The sequence below is a fragment of the Copadichromis virginalis genome, linkage group LG20, assembly GCF_057382275.1.
Source record: "Copadichromis virginalis isolate Kocher_CV1m ecotype Utaka linkage group LG20, C_Virginalis_male_GT1.1, whole genome shotgun sequence".
Taxonomy (NCBI): domain Eukaryota; kingdom Metazoa; phylum Chordata; class Actinopteri; order Cichliformes; family Cichlidae; genus Copadichromis; species Copadichromis virginalis.
The window spans coordinates 24,427,321-24,446,738 of record NC_140637.1 but is presented as its reverse complement, the minus strand read 5'-3'; the positions used below and the strand labels follow the sequence as shown (position 1 = coordinate 24,446,738).

General features: G+C 40.3%; 1 protein-coding gene and 1 long non-coding RNA gene across 2 annotated transcripts in view; both read right to left on the bottom strand.

The window, feature by feature from the left end:
- Positions 1–13,791: 13,791 nt before the first annotated feature.
- LOC146684872 (uncharacterized) lies at positions 13,792–14,623 on the bottom strand. Its single transcript, XR_014917193.1, has 2 exons — positions 14,567–14,623; positions 13,792–14,400 (listed from the first exon to the last, which is right to left on the bottom strand). It is a non-coding gene; the product is annotated as an uncharacterized LOC146684872 (long non-coding RNA).
- LOC146684871 (deoxynucleoside triphosphate triphosphohydrolase SAMHD1-like) overlaps positions 14,624–19,418 on the bottom strand; it is a gene marked incomplete at its 3' end in the record, with an annotated part of 28,016 nt that continues 23,221 nt past the window's right edge. Inside the window, exons 7-18 of the mRNA XM_085444661.1 lie at positions 18,345–19,043; positions 18,160–18,260; positions 17,866–18,001; positions 17,351–17,442; positions 17,149–17,267; positions 16,065–16,177; positions 15,668–15,694; positions 15,516–15,587; positions 15,240–15,284; positions 15,088–15,153; positions 14,843–14,947; positions 14,624–14,731 (exon numbers count right to left, since the gene is read on the bottom strand). Coding sequence (XP_085300787.1) covers positions 14,624–14,731; positions 14,843–14,947; positions 15,088–15,153; positions 15,240–15,284; positions 15,516–15,587; positions 15,668–15,694; positions 16,065–16,177; positions 17,149–17,267; positions 17,351–17,442; positions 17,866–18,001; positions 18,160–18,260; positions 18,345–19,043 — 1,683 coding nt within the window. The remainder of the gene's footprint in view (positions 14,732–14,842; positions 14,948–15,087; positions 15,154–15,239; positions 15,285–15,515; positions 15,588–15,667; positions 15,695–16,064; positions 16,178–17,148; positions 17,268–17,350; positions 17,443–17,865; positions 18,002–18,159; positions 18,261–18,344; positions 19,044–19,418) is intronic.

Sequence of the window (19,418 nt, the reverse complement as noted above, 5' to 3'; positions counted from 1 at the left end):
CTATCCAGCACGGCTAGCTCTAGTTTGTGTGCCACACAGTGGATTGTTATGATGTGGGGTATCCTCTGTTTCAGTCTCCCAGCTACTCCTGTTTTCTCACCCATCATCACTGCAGCACCATCAAAATTTGCACACACTACTTTCTTTTTCCATGTGTCCTCTCTGATACCCATGGTGTTCACTGCTTCATCAATAGCCTCTAAAATACCTGCAGCATTTGCACTCTTGACTGGCTGACATTTGATCATGTATGTGGCTATGTCACCATTATCCCTCACATACCTGACGTGAACCAACTCCTGTTCTATTATACCAGTGTCTGTACTGCCATCTGCAAGAATGGATAAGAACCTGCTTTCTTGAATTTCCTTTTCAATCTGGTCTCTTGAAGTTTGTGCTATTGCTCCAATAAACTCTCTGCAAGCATGGTCATTGAGGTAAGTGGAACCAAGATCTAGGCCATTTGCTTTCTGAAGTTTGCAAAGACTGCTAAATTTTGCCAGTGGTAGTTCACTCTTTGCAACATAGTACGCAGTTCTAAACAGCTTTTTCAGGACTTCTTGTTGTGCTTGGTTTATTTTTAGTATGGTTTTTGCAATTGGTGTTTGTTCTGGGACAGATGCTGCAGACTGAGCACCAATGCATTTCTTGTGATGCAGAGATTTCTCATGAGTTCTGATGGGGTCTTTCCTAAAATTACTGGTCCCAGTAACAAAGGCGCTTGTCGACTCAGCAATAGAGGGAAACTCACGACACACCCGGCAGAACATCATGTTATTTACCTTGTCATATTCCAGCCACAGAAATTCTTTTGTCCATGAATCCAAAAAACTGCGCTTTCTTTTTGCCTCGTAATCTGATTTATGATAACTTTTCCGCTTTGTGGTAGGTCTTTCTTTGCCTGTCCCTTCTTCATCCTTACCTGTCTTTTTTGGCTCAGCAGAACTAAAATACCTGCGTAAATCCATCTGTCTTTACACATGCCAGAGTTTTTTTTTAAATTCTCTGCGCAGTCAACCTCTAGCACGTTTAAGCTTGCTGCGGGAGATTTCACGTGTCACGTTTGAAGAGTAAGCTAGTGAGTGATGTTGTGTCCTGTCTGACTATACCATATTGCACCACTAGAGGGTGGTGTCGTGAAATAAGAGGAAAGTGCAGTCGGGAAATTGTAGAGTTAGAATATAGTTAAGACGGCTATCTGATAACTCGATATGTCTCCCTGTTACCTCTACGATGTAAAGTTATGTGCTGCATTCATTAAAGAGCACTGTTCTTTGATGAGGACTCAGCTAATTACTTAGCTACATTTGCGAAAGAAAGTTTACTTCCTATGATAGCCCGACGGGCAGGGCTGAGATAGATTTTGGTAGCCCGACTGGAAATATCACTAGCCCCGGGACGTCGGGCTAGCGATTTTGCGAGCCCTGCAGTCCCATTCAAACTTTCTGCGAGACACTTCTTTCTCTGCTTATTCTGGACAACGCCCTAGACGGCACACAGAGCGGGTGCCATCCGCTCTTGTGCACCTCACAAATTTTCAAACTGCGCCACGGACTCGATACCGCAGTTTCTCTTCCTTTAAAAAATATAAAACCAAACTCAACCCCCCAATTGACTTCACAGTTTGCAACAACTCGTGACATGGCCTCCTGCCGCGATTTCTACACACCACAAACACACACTATTTTGTTTAATCCTCATACACTCAGCTTCCGTATCAAATCACTTTCACAGCACACCCAGTCATAATCAATATTAACAATTCACACAACCAATTTACACTTTATTTTATATACTCAGATGTGTATAAACATGACAAAAGACACCAGATGCCAAAACAAGTTATTCAACAGTTCCTTATCACTCCTTCAGAACCTCTGTACCAGTACACCTAACTTTTTGACTAATTTAAAAGCCTCTAAGCCCAGGTCCAACCTTGCTGGTCAATCAACCCGCTTCGGGAACACCCTCGCCGACAGCGGTCAAATTTTTAAGCCATAATTAATTTATAACCGCTTCCCGCAGCTCGACAGGAAGCTCCACATCCAGCGTCTAAGTATCCCACTTGCGCCTTCAGCTTTACTTAAAGCTCACCTGTCAGTCACGATGAATGGTCACGGCCGAGTCCAACTCTTCACCCAAACAGCGCAGTAAAAATGTGGTCCCTGACCAACTGGTTTTTAACGGGTGTCCGAAATCCCGCGGGAACCACCCGAGCTGATCTGGACGTCGTCAGAAATAACCGTGCGTCCACGGTTACCCGTCGCTGCAAAACGCTGAACAAACCGCGCTCTACGGAGTCCAACTCCGGTCTTAAAGTAATTTAAATACTTTTAAAAGCATCACTTATGTGATGCCTGAATCCAATTCTGCTGATCTGGGAATAAAATCCCTTAGCCAAATACCCTAACCTAAGCCTTGCTTGGCTGGCGTCACAGTCAACAATTATAACACATCAACTTAAACACGTAATATATTAACTTAAACACACAACCTATTAACTTAAAATTCACCCCAGAATTAACAGCAATAAATTTTGTCAGTCAAATATTCCCCAAACTTTTTATCACTAATTACCCAAAATCACCACAGACATTTCCCCAGAAACTACTGAGTGAACATTTAATTTAGCTTAATTTCCAATTTAGCACCTTTGGATATTACTTTAATCAAGAGGTGGTGCTTACCTTTCTATTAAGGGCCCGTCACTCAGTCGACCTGCTGGTCCAAACCGTCTTTGACCGCACCTGCCGGACCTCAGCCAACCCAAGTCCCTCCTCAAACTGGGTTTTCGGCACTAAAACTGTCCTGATTTCGTATTTGAGGTGAGAGACAAACGACTGGAGGTCCATTGTGCATCAAAACAATGATTTTATTTACACACGCGTGTGGTGGAGATGAGCTCTGCAAAACATCAGCCTCGATCTCCCCAGAACAATAAACGAGCAGTCATATATATAACATAGTTGATGACGAGCATCATGCGTCAAAGCAGATAACTAACATGCATCACTTCCAGTAATTCCGACATTGAACACATTCAAAAAAGAACAGTTCCTTCCTCTGTTCCTCCGCCACCGCCAGATGCTTCCTGTTATTTCACTTACTGCACTTCAGAATAGAACATGAGCATGCCATTTACAAGCAAAACAAGTCTATATACTGTGTATGTGTGCAGGCAGCCTTATGTGTGTCTTGACCTCAGTGCATGACCTACTCTGAGTCATCTGTTACCAGGCAAACTCCAATGCAGCAGGCTGCTGAACACACAGGCCTGTATTATATGTGGTGTATTGTATTGTAAGCATGTATGCAATTCTTCCATAGCTTTGGGTCACTTTACTCAATAGATCGGCCGAACACCGCGTCGCCCGAAGCTTCAGACCATTAATTAACTTGACCGAGCTTCAACTCTATAATTAGAACAAAAATGCAATGTGTATAACATGATTACAGTTTCACCTGCAATGAAAGATTATTATGTGATTATGCTAACACCTGAAATACAGACTTTAATGTAACATCAACAGCTTCAGTAATTGGTTTGATGAAATGATAATGATAAATGATAAGTAATGCAACAGTAATGATAATGGTTATGAATAGTAACAGTAAAATAATATTCTAATCTCCACAGAGGGGATAGAATCCACTGACATTAAGCCAAGAAAGCTCCTTACCATGCATGGAAGGTTTTAGCCCAAATCCAACACCTTGAGACTACGTTAAGTGAAACAAAAGACTAAGGAGTGTCAGAACCACTATCCGGATGAAAGAAAAAGATCTATGAGTATTTCAAAATCAGAAATAATAGAAAACGAAACAACTGTGAAAATGACAGAAACCAAAACATTTAAAACTTTCCACTAAGGCTGTCATGGGCCTGGGTCTGTGACCCAGTGATCAAGTGTTATTTTTGGGTTTGATAAATATTTATTCATTTCATTTGTCTTCTGGAATGCTTATGATGGTTTGGTGTGATCTGCCCCTGGTCCCTCGCTTCCCTGTGTACGAGTTGGAGTGAGTGTGTGTGTGTGTGCCATGGTATGTTGGTTTTGCTGCCACACCAGGCCTGGAGCGTCTCCCGCCTTTGAGCCAGCCACACCTGGGATTAATCACTCACCTGTTGCCGATGTGCCTAATCAAGAGGCCCTACTTAAGAGAGCAGTGGAGCAGCAGTGGGTGTGGGATTGTTACACTAAGAATACACTGATAAAAGCTATTTTGGAGAGAGGTCTATATAATCTAAGGAAATCATATAAATTTTACTCTATTATTGCACTCAGCCAAGGAATTATAAAGTAATGGGTTAATTATACCCTTTTCTTAAGACTAACAACATTACATTAAAAAATGCAGTAAAATATACCCCCAAACCATGAGTCTTATGTTCCCAATTGCGCATGCGCCGGACCGCGCTTTTCGACTGAGCGGGACAGCAAGCAAATTCTGGGTCCTTTCTCCGGATTCCATCGAACCCGATCAAACCACAGAAGTGACGGTAAGCTATTTACACAGGGTGAATAATATATAATAGTGCATGCAAATGGTAATTTTTGAAGTGATGAGCTATTACACTTCACTTGTATTGCTTGCGTCTGTGTAATGCACCATTACTTGAAATGAAACTTGGAATCTGTTGCTGTCTGTTAACAGTCTAGACAACTGCCAGTAAGTTGCAATGAAATGTGTTCATGGTGCGCTTTTTATCAGTCAGCATGCAAAACCAGTCCCGGACTGGTAAAGTGTGTAAAGTAAAGTGTGCGTGTTAGTCCCCATAGGGAAATAGTTCCTCTGCATTTAACCCATTCACCCAGTGAAGCAGTGGGCAGCCACCAGTGCAGCGCCCGGGGAGCAGTGTGTAGGGACGGTACCTTGCTCAGGGGTACCTCAGGGTAGCCGTTTAGTGGAGTCGAACCCCCGACCTTCCGATCATGGGGCCACCACTTTACCTACTGAGCTATCCCTGCCCCCAGTTTTTATTTTATTTTATTTTTTTATTTTATTTTTTTTAAAGTGAAGTAAAGGTAATCGGAACACTGAGGTCGTGTCCAACTTCATGGGCTGAATCCTCCTGAGGATCCGGCCTTCGCGGGCTACGGGTCCTCAGAAGGTCGGGTAGGCTGACCTTAAACTTATGTTTAACCTGAGTAGCGAAAGACGGTGGTGATCTGAAAATGATGTGCCGGGAGTTGTGCCGTTCTCGGCGGCTCTAGTGACCAAGCTCTCGGTTAGCTATCGAGCTGGTAGGTAACAGACGTCTCTGAAAACGTTGAAGCACTTTTGCAAATATGCGATATCTTGGTAAACCAAGCACATATTTGAAGTTTACACACCCACATTCTCGCCTGAAAATATGTTAAAAGTTTATTTTGTGATTCAGAAAGATTAATAAGAGTAATTTTAAAACTTGGTAGCAGCCGCCATTGCCGGAAACTGGAGTTTGGCTGGGCTGCGCTATGAATTCTGGGATATGGTGGGCCACGAAGGACACACCCGACCCCTCTTTCAAATTCGGGGAAAAGGAGGACGCTGTCTGTTGCTACCCGATCCGTACCGGAAATCCAATCGGTACCCCGCATGAGCAAATCTTACGTCACTTCCTCTCTTTGCCAACATTGTGACATTCAATATATTTGAATGATACAGTTAGCGCCCAGTTAGCTCCTAGCATTTCTCAACAGCTCTGCCTCTTTTTTGACTACTGGGACATTTAAACAATGGATAATCCGTATACAAACAAATTCATGCTTTTCTCCTCAACAGAGAGTGTTGAACAACAGCGCCATAAAATAAGAAGAATGGCGCCTAATTACAGAGTTAATAATACAGACTTTGTAATATGTCACGTGAAGATTCATCAGCCAGATGAAGTGTTTACTGACAATTGACAGTGATAGCGGGCATCATCATCACTATTCCAATCAATCCTCTCCACAGAGACAAGCATAAACACACTCGACTATCACTAAATCAAATTTAACACATGTTTGTAATGACGCTAATTCAGTTTACAATAGGGTTCATTCGCTCGGTCAGCAGGTGGCAGTATCCTCGTACACTGGGGAGTAAACTGCCATTAAACGAACAGAAGAAGATGAAAACCCCTGCACATGCGAGTGGTGAGAAAGAAGCTTCCTGTGTGGCTGGGTGTCAGAGGCTTTGAATGGAGGAAACATAGCAGAGACTGAGAAGATTTAGTTGGTGAAATATATAATGGTAAAGTAACAGGATAATTAATTAACGTGGTCAGGTCTGTTTAGAAGTACAGAGTTGGACAAGAAATTTATAATTTAGTGATGACACATTGTTATAACGGGTTTATATCTTATGCTAAATCTAAGTATGTTAAAGTGCTTAAAGGGGAACATTATTGTGTGCAAATTGTGTGGCTTTTAACAAGATTTTTTGTGTATTTAGCAGGTGAAATTATGTCAGTTGACCTCGGACTCTTGGGACGCTGTGGAATCTGAGGCCAACCACTAAGATATGATGTGGGGAAAATGAACAGAGGGAGTGATTTTAAGTGTGATTTCAGACTATGTAAGTATTAGTTAAACCAAGAGTAGGGCAAAACCTTTGTGGCCCTGAAGTTCTAATCCCCACAACATATCGATAGATTAATAAGAAATTTTTTTGTGTTTAAGATCTTTGGGGTTGTTGTTTGAGTGATGGGTGGATTCTGTCAGTTAGGTTTGGGTTGTTTTCTTATTTTAATAGAGGGAGTTTTATTAAACATGGACATGTCTAGAATTGGGCCCTTTAAAATTGTAACAGTGCACTTAGAGAAAACCTGTCAGGTGATTATGTTTTGTGTTTTGATGAGCTAATAATCAGCTGTCTTTTTCTCATTTTTGTTGTAAGCAGGCCTGCAAGATTGAATTAACAGCGCTAAAAAAATTTTTTTGGGAGAGCAAATATAAGGTGACCTTTTCCAGATTATAGCTGGCTGAGGAGAAGGCCACCTGTGGGAATCTGGAGTTCCTGTCTAAAAGGATTGCGGCGTGTCAATCCAGACCAAAATGATAGACAAGTGTTTTTCTTTTGAGTGAATGTGTGAATGACTGGACTGTGACTGGACTGACAACTGGACCAAGGCTACCATGAATAAAGGGGGACAAACAATTGACTCTGTTGGGGAGAGAAAGGGGATGCTTTGCAGACTTAATCTTTTGGCTGCCTTTGAAATAAGGGGCTTTATCAAGGGAGCTTGATGATTTAGCTATGATAAAACTTACAGATAAGTAATTGCTTCTATGCTTAAACTTAATTGAATGAAAATGCTTGTTTTGTTTTTCCTTTGATTTTTTAGTAGAATATGTAGGGGGTCAATGTAAAAACAAAATGCTTCTAGACATAGATAACATGAAGGTTCATTTGTAGGTGAGAGTTAAGACACATTTTGCGTGGAAACTTTTGCACTTGCAACAGTTTTTTTTTAATGCACGCTTACAGACACAGACATGACGTAGATTGGTTTCTGGGGTAAAGGTGAAAAACAGTTTGCTTTGTCTTTGCTTAGCAAGAAGTAATGCAGAAGGTGTGAAAATAGGCCTGCTCTGAATAGGTCATCAGGAAAACATCTGGAGACTGAGACAACCATATAGGGCAAATGTGGTAGAGCTTGTAAATGTACGTGTGACTAAAAACAGGAAGTAAGTTGAGTACAGGACGTGCTTGAGATGATCAGATAAGAGAAGAAGATAGTTTCTTAAAGGGGGTTAAAGGTTGTTAAACGTGTTGCTTACCCAAATGAATAAAATTGAAGATTATATATATATATATATATATATATATATATATATATATATAAATGATTTTTTATACACAAATTGCGACTGTGCTCATAGGAGTTGTCACTCGGTCAACGTTGTTCAGCGTGACTGACTGAACTGATATATTGTAGAGATGACCTTGAGTGCCGATGGATAGATGCTAACACACTTATACACATAATTAGGTTAATACTTTTGATTAGAGTCCCCAACATGACTCATTCTCAAGTGAGAAATGAAGAGGGGGAACTGTTGAGGTTTAAATTTATAATCTTAAATGCTTATATGCTGATTATATTGCTTTATATAAGAAAGGCCTAACTCTGAGTACACTCTGTGCCAAAAGTGCTGACAGGAAACTGTATGCTTTTGCAGAAGCATGGTAATTGCAGTAGAAAGTCAAACCAACTATGCCGTTTGATGGAAACTTAAAGTGTGGTGTGACGTAGAGTGCAAGTATATAAATAACTAGGCTTCCGTTTGTGCTTCAGACCTGGGGTTGTGTGTTTTGTGTTCAGGTCTCCATATCCCGGATATGTAAAATAAAGATAATTTTAAAAGTAAAAGGACCACTTTTGAGCCGTGTCTTTCTTGGCCCTAAAGAATCCAAAAGAACTGGAATTTAATACTAAGAAGTAGTGCTGAAAGTTAGGTAGTTCTAATCCTCCTTTATCCTTGGTCTTTTGTAGTGTTTTTAAGCTTATACATGGGGGTTTAGGGGCTATGCGCTTACCTGCTGCTCTCTGGCAGGTAGCTCCATGCCCTCCTGGGTTTTAAATGCACCTTAGAACACACATACACCAACACTACATATGAGCGGGCGGAGTGAGGTTTAGAGTCTTCACACACCCCCGTTCTCTGCTGCCTGTTGGAGCGGGGGGGCTAGGAGGAGGAGTTGGCCGTCCAGTTGGGGTCTGGAATGTGGGGCCTCCCTGCTGCTGCCTGGCCAGGGCAGTCTGCTTCACTCCACCCCAGGGAAAAGGGTAACACTACCTGGGTCTGAGTGCAGTTTCCCCCTCCAGGGGCAAGGGTACCTAGACCTGGGGCTTAGAGTACGCTTGGGGAGTGTGATTGTGTGTACAGTGTCTATTTATGTCTGTCTCCACGTTGGGTGAGTGTTGAGTATTTGCATATGAGAGCATGAGGGTGGGAATGGATGTTTGTATCTGTGTGTGCCTATTTTTCTGTGTTTATACGTCAGGTTGGATATTAGACGCCACCTCTCTAGGGAAATCTCAGGCCCTCCAAGTTATGGAGGCCTATCTCCCCCCACCCCTCCCCTCCCCCTGCCAGTGGCAGACGCCCTCAGACATCGGTGCGTTGGTGGGTCTTTTTTCTTTCTCAACAGGTGATCCAGGTGATTGATATATATATTTTTTGTCTGCTTATTTTGTTGGTTTTTGTTTTTTTGCCCTTTATCACCATTCCTCTTCCCCGCTGTTTTTCTTTCCCTCTTTCTTTCTCCCCTTTCTTTTCCCCAGTCAAGTCTGTCCCGTATTTAGCAGGTTAAAATAAAATAAACAATAAAAGGCGAATCAAATAGACCAATACAGCAAGGCTGGGTTGGTCAATTTGGTAAAGTAAATCCGTTGGGCATGTTTCTTTGCCTTTAGACAATAATTCTGATGGCAAAAGAGCCAAACAGGACAGGCAAAAAAAAAGAAAAAAAAATACTTTGTAGAACCACTTTTTGATGCAATTACAGCTGCCAGTCTTTTAGGGTATGTCTCTACCAGCTTTGCACATCCTTGCCCATTCTTCTTTGCAAAACAGCTCCAGCTCAGTCAGATTAGATGGTCAGCGTTTGTGAACAGCAGTTTTCAGATCTTGCCACAAATTCTCGATTGGATGTAGATCAGGACTTTGACTGGGCCATTCTAACACATGGATATGTTTTGTTTTAAACCATCCCATTTGTCACGGTTCTGGGTCAAATTGACCAGCATTTTGAGTTCTCATGTTTTGGTTTGATTTTGTATTTTTGGTTATTTTCTTGATCTGTTTTCAGGAGATTATGATGATGGTGATGATTAGTATTATTTAGTATGTTCCAGCTTAATCTGATTTAGGTTTAGTTCTGCCCGTGTAAAGGCCGTGTTTCTTAGTCTGCATCTTTGTGTATTGTTTCCTGTTTTATTTTAAAGGATTATGTCTTATGTCAGTGTGTCCGGCTTCGCTCCCCCCTGTCTCGTTAGTCCTAATCTCTCCCAGCTGTGTCTCCCTCCTGGTTTCCATTCCCTGATTACTTCCCTGTGTGTATTAGCCCTGTGTTTGCCTTTGCTCAGTGTCGCGTCGTACCCTCACGTTAACTGTGTGTTCTGTCTGCTAGCCTGCCTGTCCGCTTAGTTAGTTTTGTATTCTCAGTTTAGTTAAGTTTATGTTCTGTTAATGCCCAGCAATAAAGCTGAGTGTTTTTGAGTTCACGTCTGCCTCCAAATCCTGCATTTAGGATCCTTCCTCTCTGCCTGCCTGCACACAGCCATGACACCATTGTTGCCCTGGAAGGTGAACCTCCGCCCCAGTCTCAACTCTTTTGCAGACTCCAAGAGGTTTTCTTCCAAGATTGCCCTGTATTTGGCTCCATCCATCTTCCCATCAACTCTGACCAGCTTCACTGTCCCTGCTGAAGAGAAGCACCCCCAGAGCATGATGCTGCCACCACCATATTTGACAGTGGGGATGGTGTGTTCAGAGTGATGTGCAGTGTTAGTTTTCCGCCACACATAGCGTTTTGCATTTTGGCCAAAAGTTCCATTTTGGTCTCATCTGACCAGAGCACCTTCTTCCACATGTTTGCTGTGTCCCCCACATGGCTTCTGGCAAACTGCAAACGGGACTTCTTATGGTTTTCTGTTAACAATGGCTTTCTTCTTGCCACTCTTCCATAAAGGCCAACTTTGTGCAGTGCACAACTAATAGTTGTCCTATGGACTGATTCCCCCACCTGAGCTGTAGATCTCTGCAGCTCGTCCAGAGTCACCATGGGCCTCTTGGCTGTATTTTTGATCAGCGCTCTCCTTGTTCGGCCTGTGAGTTTAGGTGGACGGCCTTGTCTTGGTAGATTTACAGTTGTGCCATACTTCTTCCATTTCTGAATGATCGCTTGAACAATGTTTGGAATCATGTATGATTTTCGTTCCACTTCTCACGTGTACACCACTTTGTATTGGTCTTTCACGTGGAATTCCAATAAAATTGATTCATGTTTGTGGCTGTAATGTGACAAAATGTGGGAAAGTTCAAGGGGGCCGAATACTTTTGCAAGCCACTGTATATATACAGCTAATTATTACATTTTTCTCTTTTTCTTTATAAATTTCAATTGTTACACATTCTAATACATTATCAATCGCAGTTGTCATACTTTCCACCACCTTGTAATTTAGGTTTTTATCCACATACACAGCTACTCCCCCTCCACTTTTGTTCCTTCTATTTACACAATTCACATCATATCCCATCAGTCCAAAGTCCAGTCCTTTCTCAGCATAAATCCATGTTTCAGAAATGGCAATAATTCCAAATGGATTTGTCAACTCATTTAGATATTCCTTATCGGCGTTGGCTGTGGTCTCAAGGCTGAAGCTGATCAACAACAACAAATTCTCTCCCTGATAACAGAACAGTTTAGACTCCTCGTCCCCATCTGGATTCCAAACACCTCCAAATGCTTATCCAATCCAATCCAATCCAATTTTATTTATAAAGCACTTTAAAATACCCAGCACAGGAACAAAGTGCTGTACAGAAAATAAGTTAAAACAATAGAATAACAAAAAACAGCAAATTAAATAAATAAAACACATAAGACATAAAATTAAAACAGCCCTATGTTAAAGCAAAAACAAGATAAAACAGCATCGAATCACCTAAAAACAACTAAAATAAAAATAAAAAACCAACATCTCACGTGGTGTCAAAGGCCAAGGTAAAGAGGTGGGTTTTCAAGAGTGACTTAAAAACAGATAAAGAAGTGGCCTGTCTAATCTCTAAAGGAAGCTCGTTCCACCGTTTGGGAGCTGCTACAGCAAAAGCACGATCTCCTCTAAGTTTACGCCCAGTCCTGGGTATCTTCAGGAGCAGCTGATCAGCTGACCTGAGAGAGCGGGTGGGTGTATAAGGCTGTAGCAGCTCAGAGAGATAAGATGGAGCTAGGCCATGGAGAGCTTTAAAAGTAAATAAAAGAATTTTAAAATGAATCCTAAAAGAAATGGGCAGCCAGTGAAGTGAAGCTAAAACAGGGGAAATGTGCTCAAACTTTCGAGTGCCAGTTAAAAGACGAGCTGCGGCATTTTGCACCCTCTGTAGATGACTAATATATAATGCACTGACCCCTATATAAAGTGCATTACAGTAATCCAGCCGAGTGCTAACAAAGGCGTGGATCACTGTCTCAAAGTGCTGCCGTGAAAGAATTGGCTTTATTTTTGCCAGCTGCCTGAGGTGAAAGAAGCTAGATTTTATCTCCAGCTAAGGTCAGACAGCGGCTCTGCCCCCGCACCAGACGAATGGCAGTAGGGCAGGATGGCTGTGTCTACATCGGCTCACCCCCCCCCCCCTTACCCCTTACCCCTTAACCACCCCTGTTGCTTGCCATTTGTTTTCATGGTGTTTTGATGTGGAGATTTATGTGCTCTCTGTGCTGAGGAGTTTTGTTTGTTTTTCTGTTCTCATACTGACCTCCCACCAGGAGCCGAGTATGAGTAGAGGTCTCTTTTTTCCCCTCCTCCACCTACCCGTTGTATTGCACATTTCCTAGTTTTTTCTCTATCTCAGACCTGTTTTCCCATGTGACATCTGTGCTATGTATGTTTGTTCGGGGGGGGTCCAATTTCACTGCAGGCTGTAATATTTGCATGTGAAAAATAAAGGTTTCTTTGACTTTGTTGTGTCTGATCTGTCCCTCTTGATTCCCATGTGTCTCCACATTCCCTAATCGCTCTTATTTGTACATATTTTGTCAGTTCCCTTTTGTCCCTTGCTGGATTGTCTGTTCATCTCCCTCCATGTTCCAGGATCTCTCTCTGTGTTGGTTTTTGTGTTGCCCAGTTTAATTTTCCTTTTAGTGAATGTCCACTCTCCTTTTATGCTTTTCACTTTATATTTTTTGTATTTTTTTTTGTATATTACTATTAATAAGTAAAGATTTATTAGCTTTGAATAGCGCTCCAGAGCTACATAGGAAAGGAATAAAAACACGTTCATAAACAACAAAGTTTTTTTAAAACTGCTCTTAAATTAAACTTGTTCAGAGAGACACTCCAGGAAAAACGTTGGAAATCCTTCAAAACTTTAGAACCCCTTTTTTTGGCATTAAAACAAGACAAAGCCCTGTGTCAGATAGTTGTGGCAGTAGTCAGGCAACTTGATGATGTCAAAGCATATGATGGCTCTTGGCTGGCGCCTACTTGGCACCTTCTCAATCAGCTCTTTGGGTGGAACCTCCAACCCATCCAGAACTGCAAAAGATTCTTCAGATGCTCTCAAGAAGCTGTTGTCCTTACTAGTCAGAAATTCCACTTAAGCTTTAAGCTCTACTCAGCTTTATCATTCTTTCAGGTTCTTGGCTCGCTTTGTGGGTGGATGGATTCTTTACAGATGGTGTCGGGTTCATTTTATGAGAGAAGATAAGCTTAAAGTTTTCATAATTAAGTATTAAGTGGTTAAAGTTTCAAGTTAGTTTTCCATGGGTGCCATTGTGCATGGAGCATTATGGTTACCTTTTTCTGGCAGAACCGAGGGATGCACATTGTTGTGGCATAAATGTTATAGCTGTAACTTCACTGTGGCGTGGTTAGTAGCGTTAGAGGGTGATACACCTAAGCTCAATCAGCTCATCGTGCCTCCCCTGTATAAAAGTCTGTGGTAGTTGTTGTTGGTCTATGGGAGGCTGGAAGCTAAAAAGCTGTAGCTGCGAGTATTGTGGAAACAACAACCAGAAATAAAATGTTTGCTGAAAAGTGTGATGATGTGGTTGGGTTTGTCATTCATGCCACATTCACGATGACACAAAACATGAGGGAAAAAGAGCTTTATTTTGAATTTACCTGAAATCAGCGGTAAACAAATTGGAATAGGAAAGCAGCTAAAAGATTGTAACCTTTGTAGATTTTCATTTAGCGATGACATGAAAAATAATGAATATTCACACAAGAAGCAAATCATAATGCTACCCAAAACTGCATGTTTTGAAACAACACAATCTATTTAGTGTGATTCTTGTGAAAATGTGCAATAAGTAGTCGAAACATTACAATAAATGACTCACTTTAGATTATCAAGAGTTTGTTTCATATTGATACATTTTGAGGGAATTGTTGCAGGAAGTACTTAGTATCAGTTTGTATCAATCACAAAAAACAGATTGAAAGTCATTCAGCATGTAATATTTTGATAAAATTTCATATCTAGAATAAATCAGATGGTTAAGATAAGAAAAAAAACAAACAAAAATATTTAAAATCTCCAAACTACATTAATTGCCAGATTCAAAACACCCATATTAAAATCCCTACAGTCACACAAAAACTTGATACATGAATCTTTCACATGTTCAGATCGTCTGGTCATTTCCTGGAGTTGCTCAACTAGTGTTGGGGTCAGTGTTATCCTCCTCTTCCACATCCTGTAAATAAAGCTTATTAGTACCACCAATATGTTAGAGTTTTGAAGTGTAATCTGAACTCAGGGATCTGACAAGATAGACAGTTTTCCTACTTACACTCACATCATTTTGCTTATTATGTAGTAATGCTGATCAAAGCAATTAAATAGAATAAAGTAAGTAGTACCTCAAAGCCATAGTCCTTGCACCAGTCCTTGAAAGCTTTCTTGATATCGTTTTCTTTCTTTTCTATGTCTTCTGATTCTGATTCTGAGTCTGATTCTGATTTACGGTTCTTCCAGTAAACCCTAAGTGTCTCGTCAGAAAAGCGCTCTGGGAGAAGCTTCGACACCTGACATCAGGCACAGCAGCATATAAATTACGTATTACACAGCCAATGTTTTCTTATGGAGATGCATAAAAAAAGAACACAGCACATAGAAATAAAGGCTGTAGTTCTCACCTTTGATTTGGAGATTGGGATTCCTTTGTCAGGGTTATCCTTGCGATAGAAAAATGCTTTACTGATGGGGTCCTCAGTGTTCATCCCATAGTCAAAAGTGACAGGCTAAAATAAAATTTTACAGAGAAGCCTGTGTTTATATCCACATATAAATATTGGCCCAGTGGAGGTTGCACACATATTTTAAATACATTCGGGGAAAAAAATCCAGATTTTAAGAAAAGTTATTAATCAATAAAACTCACAATGACTTCAAAATTTCCCCCAGGACACTTTTTATTCAGTTCTTTTGTCAAATTTGCCTTCAACTCCTGAACAATGAAGGAGATAATAGGACAGAATGTGCATTTTTATTATTGTTTTGTTAATCTTGTTTTTGAGCTGCTCTCATTCTTACCTTCATTTTTTCCTTTTTTCCTTCCTTGTTGTATTTTTCCTTGAGCTGAGAAAGGGGGGAAGTGGGAGGGAGAAGAAAAAGATTTATTCAGTACTGAAAATGCACAGCAAGCATGATAACATCAAACCAAAGGCACAACCTAAAATGAAAAGCTACAGGGAGGACTATGTTCATATTCACATGAAATAATTGCCCAGTGGGGGTTGGAAACATCTTAAAAAAATCAACAACAAAAATTAATATTTTAAGAAAGGTTCACAAATTAATAAAACTCACAATAATCACAAACTCATTCTTATCGACCCCAGGAACGTCCTTGAACAGTTCTTTTAAACTTTTCTTCTTCTCCTGAAGGATGGAGGTCAAAACATGTGTCTTATTATTATTGTTTTGTTAATATTGTTTTTTTAAGCTGTTCTCATACTTACCTCTGATATGTCCAATTGGTCTTTTTTCTTGTATTGAAAAAGTGGGAGGGGGAAGAAAAGGATTTAGTCAGTACTGAAAAAACACAGCAAGCATGATCACATCAAACCAAATGTTTAAAGAATCTATGTTTCTTAATTTCTCTGCTTCAAACACAATATTTCTCACCCATCAAATATGAGCTGTTCCAAAACTTTCTTCAGATATATTCTTTCTTCAGATATACATTAACAGCTTGGTATTTTAGTACATGCATGGAAAATTGACTCTTTGAAAGTAGTATTGCATGCATTCTAAGCTCAGGTTCTGTGCTTCCTCCCTCCCTTTCTCTGTCAATGGATCCCATTCAGTGTGAATACTTGACTTGTAATACAGGCACATAAAAACATAATTGCTTACCGTGGCCTGACCCACACAGTAGTACAGGTCTCGATCCATGACCCTCTTTAGAATCTTCCTTGCCTTCTTCAACTTATCTGAAGTAGAGTTGAGTATTTTTTCTATCACATGATCTACAGAGTAAACAGAAATAAATTGGAAGTTAAGACAGTTCAAACAAGATAAAACAATAAAATTCATCTTACAAAGTTATTTACACAAACTTATATCACAAAAAACCAACTGTATTATTATAGCAAACATTACTAAATATAGTGTAATAGAGTAAAGCCCCTCTGCAGAGAACAGTAGTTTAACCTCCTAACGGTGTGTTCACACTGAACGTGATAGACGCGACCAGAGCGTCAGGTTTACATGTAAAGTCAATGGAGAAGCGTGATGACCTGCGACTGGGGGTCCTGCGAAAATTCAGGAGCAGATTAGCGTTGCGAAAACGCGTCAAACACGCGTCAAAGTAGCGTGACTGGCGCATTTGACGTGCGTCTAATTCGCGTTGCACACGTGTTGAGGTGCAAATTTGCACGCGTCTGGCGCGTTTTGGTCGCGTCTATCACGTTCGGTGTGAACACACCGTAAGACCTGAACTCTTCCACGGCATGCGTTTTAATTTCTCTTTGATATTTGGGCATATTGGGGCCTGATGAATGTAAAAACAAAGAATTACCAGATTTATTTATTTTTTAACCTGATTTTTGTTTCTAAGAAAAATGAGAGCCACATATGAGGATATTCGTTTGAAATTTCAATAGAACAGTAGCAGTATAATGTCCTCGTAAGTGGATATCAGGCCCCTCTAGAGCAAAATTGAGTATTTTGGTCTAAATAACCCAAAATGTGATGTCCACATATGTGGACGCCAGGTCCTAGGAGGTTAAATAAATATACAGTTAAATTGTTTCAAAAATGTCAGTCAAAAGGAACATAGTCCTATTTGTGTGTTGTCCATAATCTTTCCCAATTCATATCTGTATTTAGTTTATCTGAAATAAACTGAATGAGATAAATAAAAACTTTTATAGGTAAAAAAAAAAATGCATGTAAAGACAATTTGTAATTTATACACAACACAGATCAAAGCCACTACCTGTCAGCTTCATGTATGCCTCCATGTTGTCTTTGGCTTCAGAGAGAGAAAACGTAGCATTTGAAGTTTCAATATGCATTTCTTGAACCTCATTTGCTAGCACGAGGGCATCTTTGATCCTGGAAATAATGACCCAACATATGACTTTAGTGGCACACTGCAAACAAGCTAAATTTTGTGCTAGTATTTTGAGTACACTCACATAATTTCTACAGCCAACGCTATCTTGTGCTTGCAGGCTCTTCTGTGGATAGAGTGCCTTTGTTGGAATATGTCATACAGATTTGCCACTTCCTGTTGACAGCATAGTTTAGTTATAGCTACTCATATATAACTTGTGTAACTTGTGTATCTGCAAATATACACATTCTGTATTTTTCATATGAAAGAAACTATACTGTGGTGGGGCTTGCTAATTTCTTGTTTTTGATTTATGTATGTTATGTTTTGTTTTACTTCATATGTTTATATGTTTCATATGTTGTTTGTTTAATTTAAGACAAAAAAAAATTAAATGAATGAGAGGTAAAACTTGAGGGGGTAGGGACAAATAAGTAAATACTTCAGCCTACTCCTTTTCAAACAAATAATGGAATGATATTTTGTAATGATTGTGAAGGCACATGTTTGAAATGTTTGAAATAAAAATGAACTGAACTGAACTGAAATATAGTTTTCCTTAAAAATTGATTTAAAAAAAAAAGCAGAGGTCAATACCTTGTCTCTAGAGCAAATGTGCTTAATTTTTGTTTTCTTTTTGCTCCCATCCTCCTCCTCCACATCACACACCCTGGCAAACATAATGAAGCGTTGATGGTCAAAGTTGTTCCGGATGCCCAGGTGGTGGCAATCCCTGAGATGGGAGAGAGGAAATGTGAATTAAAAAAACAAACAAACATCAAACAAGCAAGCAAACTAACAAACCAACAAAAAAAGCTTGTGGTAAACTCTTCAAAGAACCACTAAGTCTACTACAAAAATTGAATTTTTCTTTTGTAAAGCACGCTTCACCTGGCAAAGTAGTCAAACTTGTCAACATCAATCCCGGTTTCCTTGTTTGCCACAATTTCATAGAGAAAGGATTTTTCCTTTTTTCGACCTTTATACTCCCACTGTGGAGATAAAGCCAGACTAGAAGCATTAGATTCTCACTTCTGCAGCAGCGATGATTGTGAATTCACACAACTGATCAGTACCGTATCCTCATCTTGTTCCTTCTCCTGAGATTTTCCATCCTGATCTGGTTTCTTTTCCTGAGATTTTTCATCCTGATCTGGTTCCTTCTCCTGAGATTTTCCATCCTGATCTGGTTTCTTTTCCTGAGATTTTTCATCCTGATCTTGTTCCTTCTCCTGAGATTTTCCATCCTGATCTGGTTTCTTTTCCTGAGATTTTTCATCCTGATCTGGTTCCTTCTCCTGAGATTTTCCATCCTGATCTGGTTTCTTTTCCTGAGATTTTTCATCCTGATCTGGTTCCTTCTCCTGAGATTTTCCATCCTGATCTGGTTCCTTCTCCTGAGATTTTCCATCCTGATCTGGTTCCTTCTCCTGAGATTTTCCATCCTGATCTGGTTCCTTCTCCTGAGATTTTCCATCCTGATCTGGTTTCTTTTCCTGAGATTTTTCATCCTGATCTGGTTCCTTCTCCTGAGATTTTCCATCCTGATCTGGTTTCTTTTCCTGAGATTTTTCATCCTGATCTGGTTCCTTCTCCTGAGATTTTCCATCCTGATCTGATTCCTTCTTCGGACGTCCTTTAATCAGTTCTTCAATGAACACCCGGTCAGGATAACTTTTTTCTTCTATTTTCAGTCCATACTCCTTCATCATTTTCTTCAGGCCATTTTCTTGTTCCAGTAGGCGATCAAGCATATTAATAGAGGCATCCTCATGCTACAAGAATACACAGACAGGTGCTTTAGTGGCGACAGGATCAAAGTGAAAAAAAGCAAGCATGCAAATGTTGTTTTTAATCGCACATTTAAAAAAAAAGTCCCAATTTGCTTTACAAAGCTGATGTACAAACGCTGAATTTAAAGCAATACAAAATAAGATGGCTTAAGTGATACCATACATGCCAACCCTCCCGATTTTTCCTGGAGAATCCCGAATTTCAGTGCCCCTCCCGAAAATCTCCCGGAGCCACCAATCTCCTGAATTTCCACCCAGACAACAAAATTAAAAAACCATATCCCTACATCTCACATCCCACTAGCTTGATGTACAAAAAAGACGCAAAAAAAACGGTAAACTACTGCTAACGGAGAA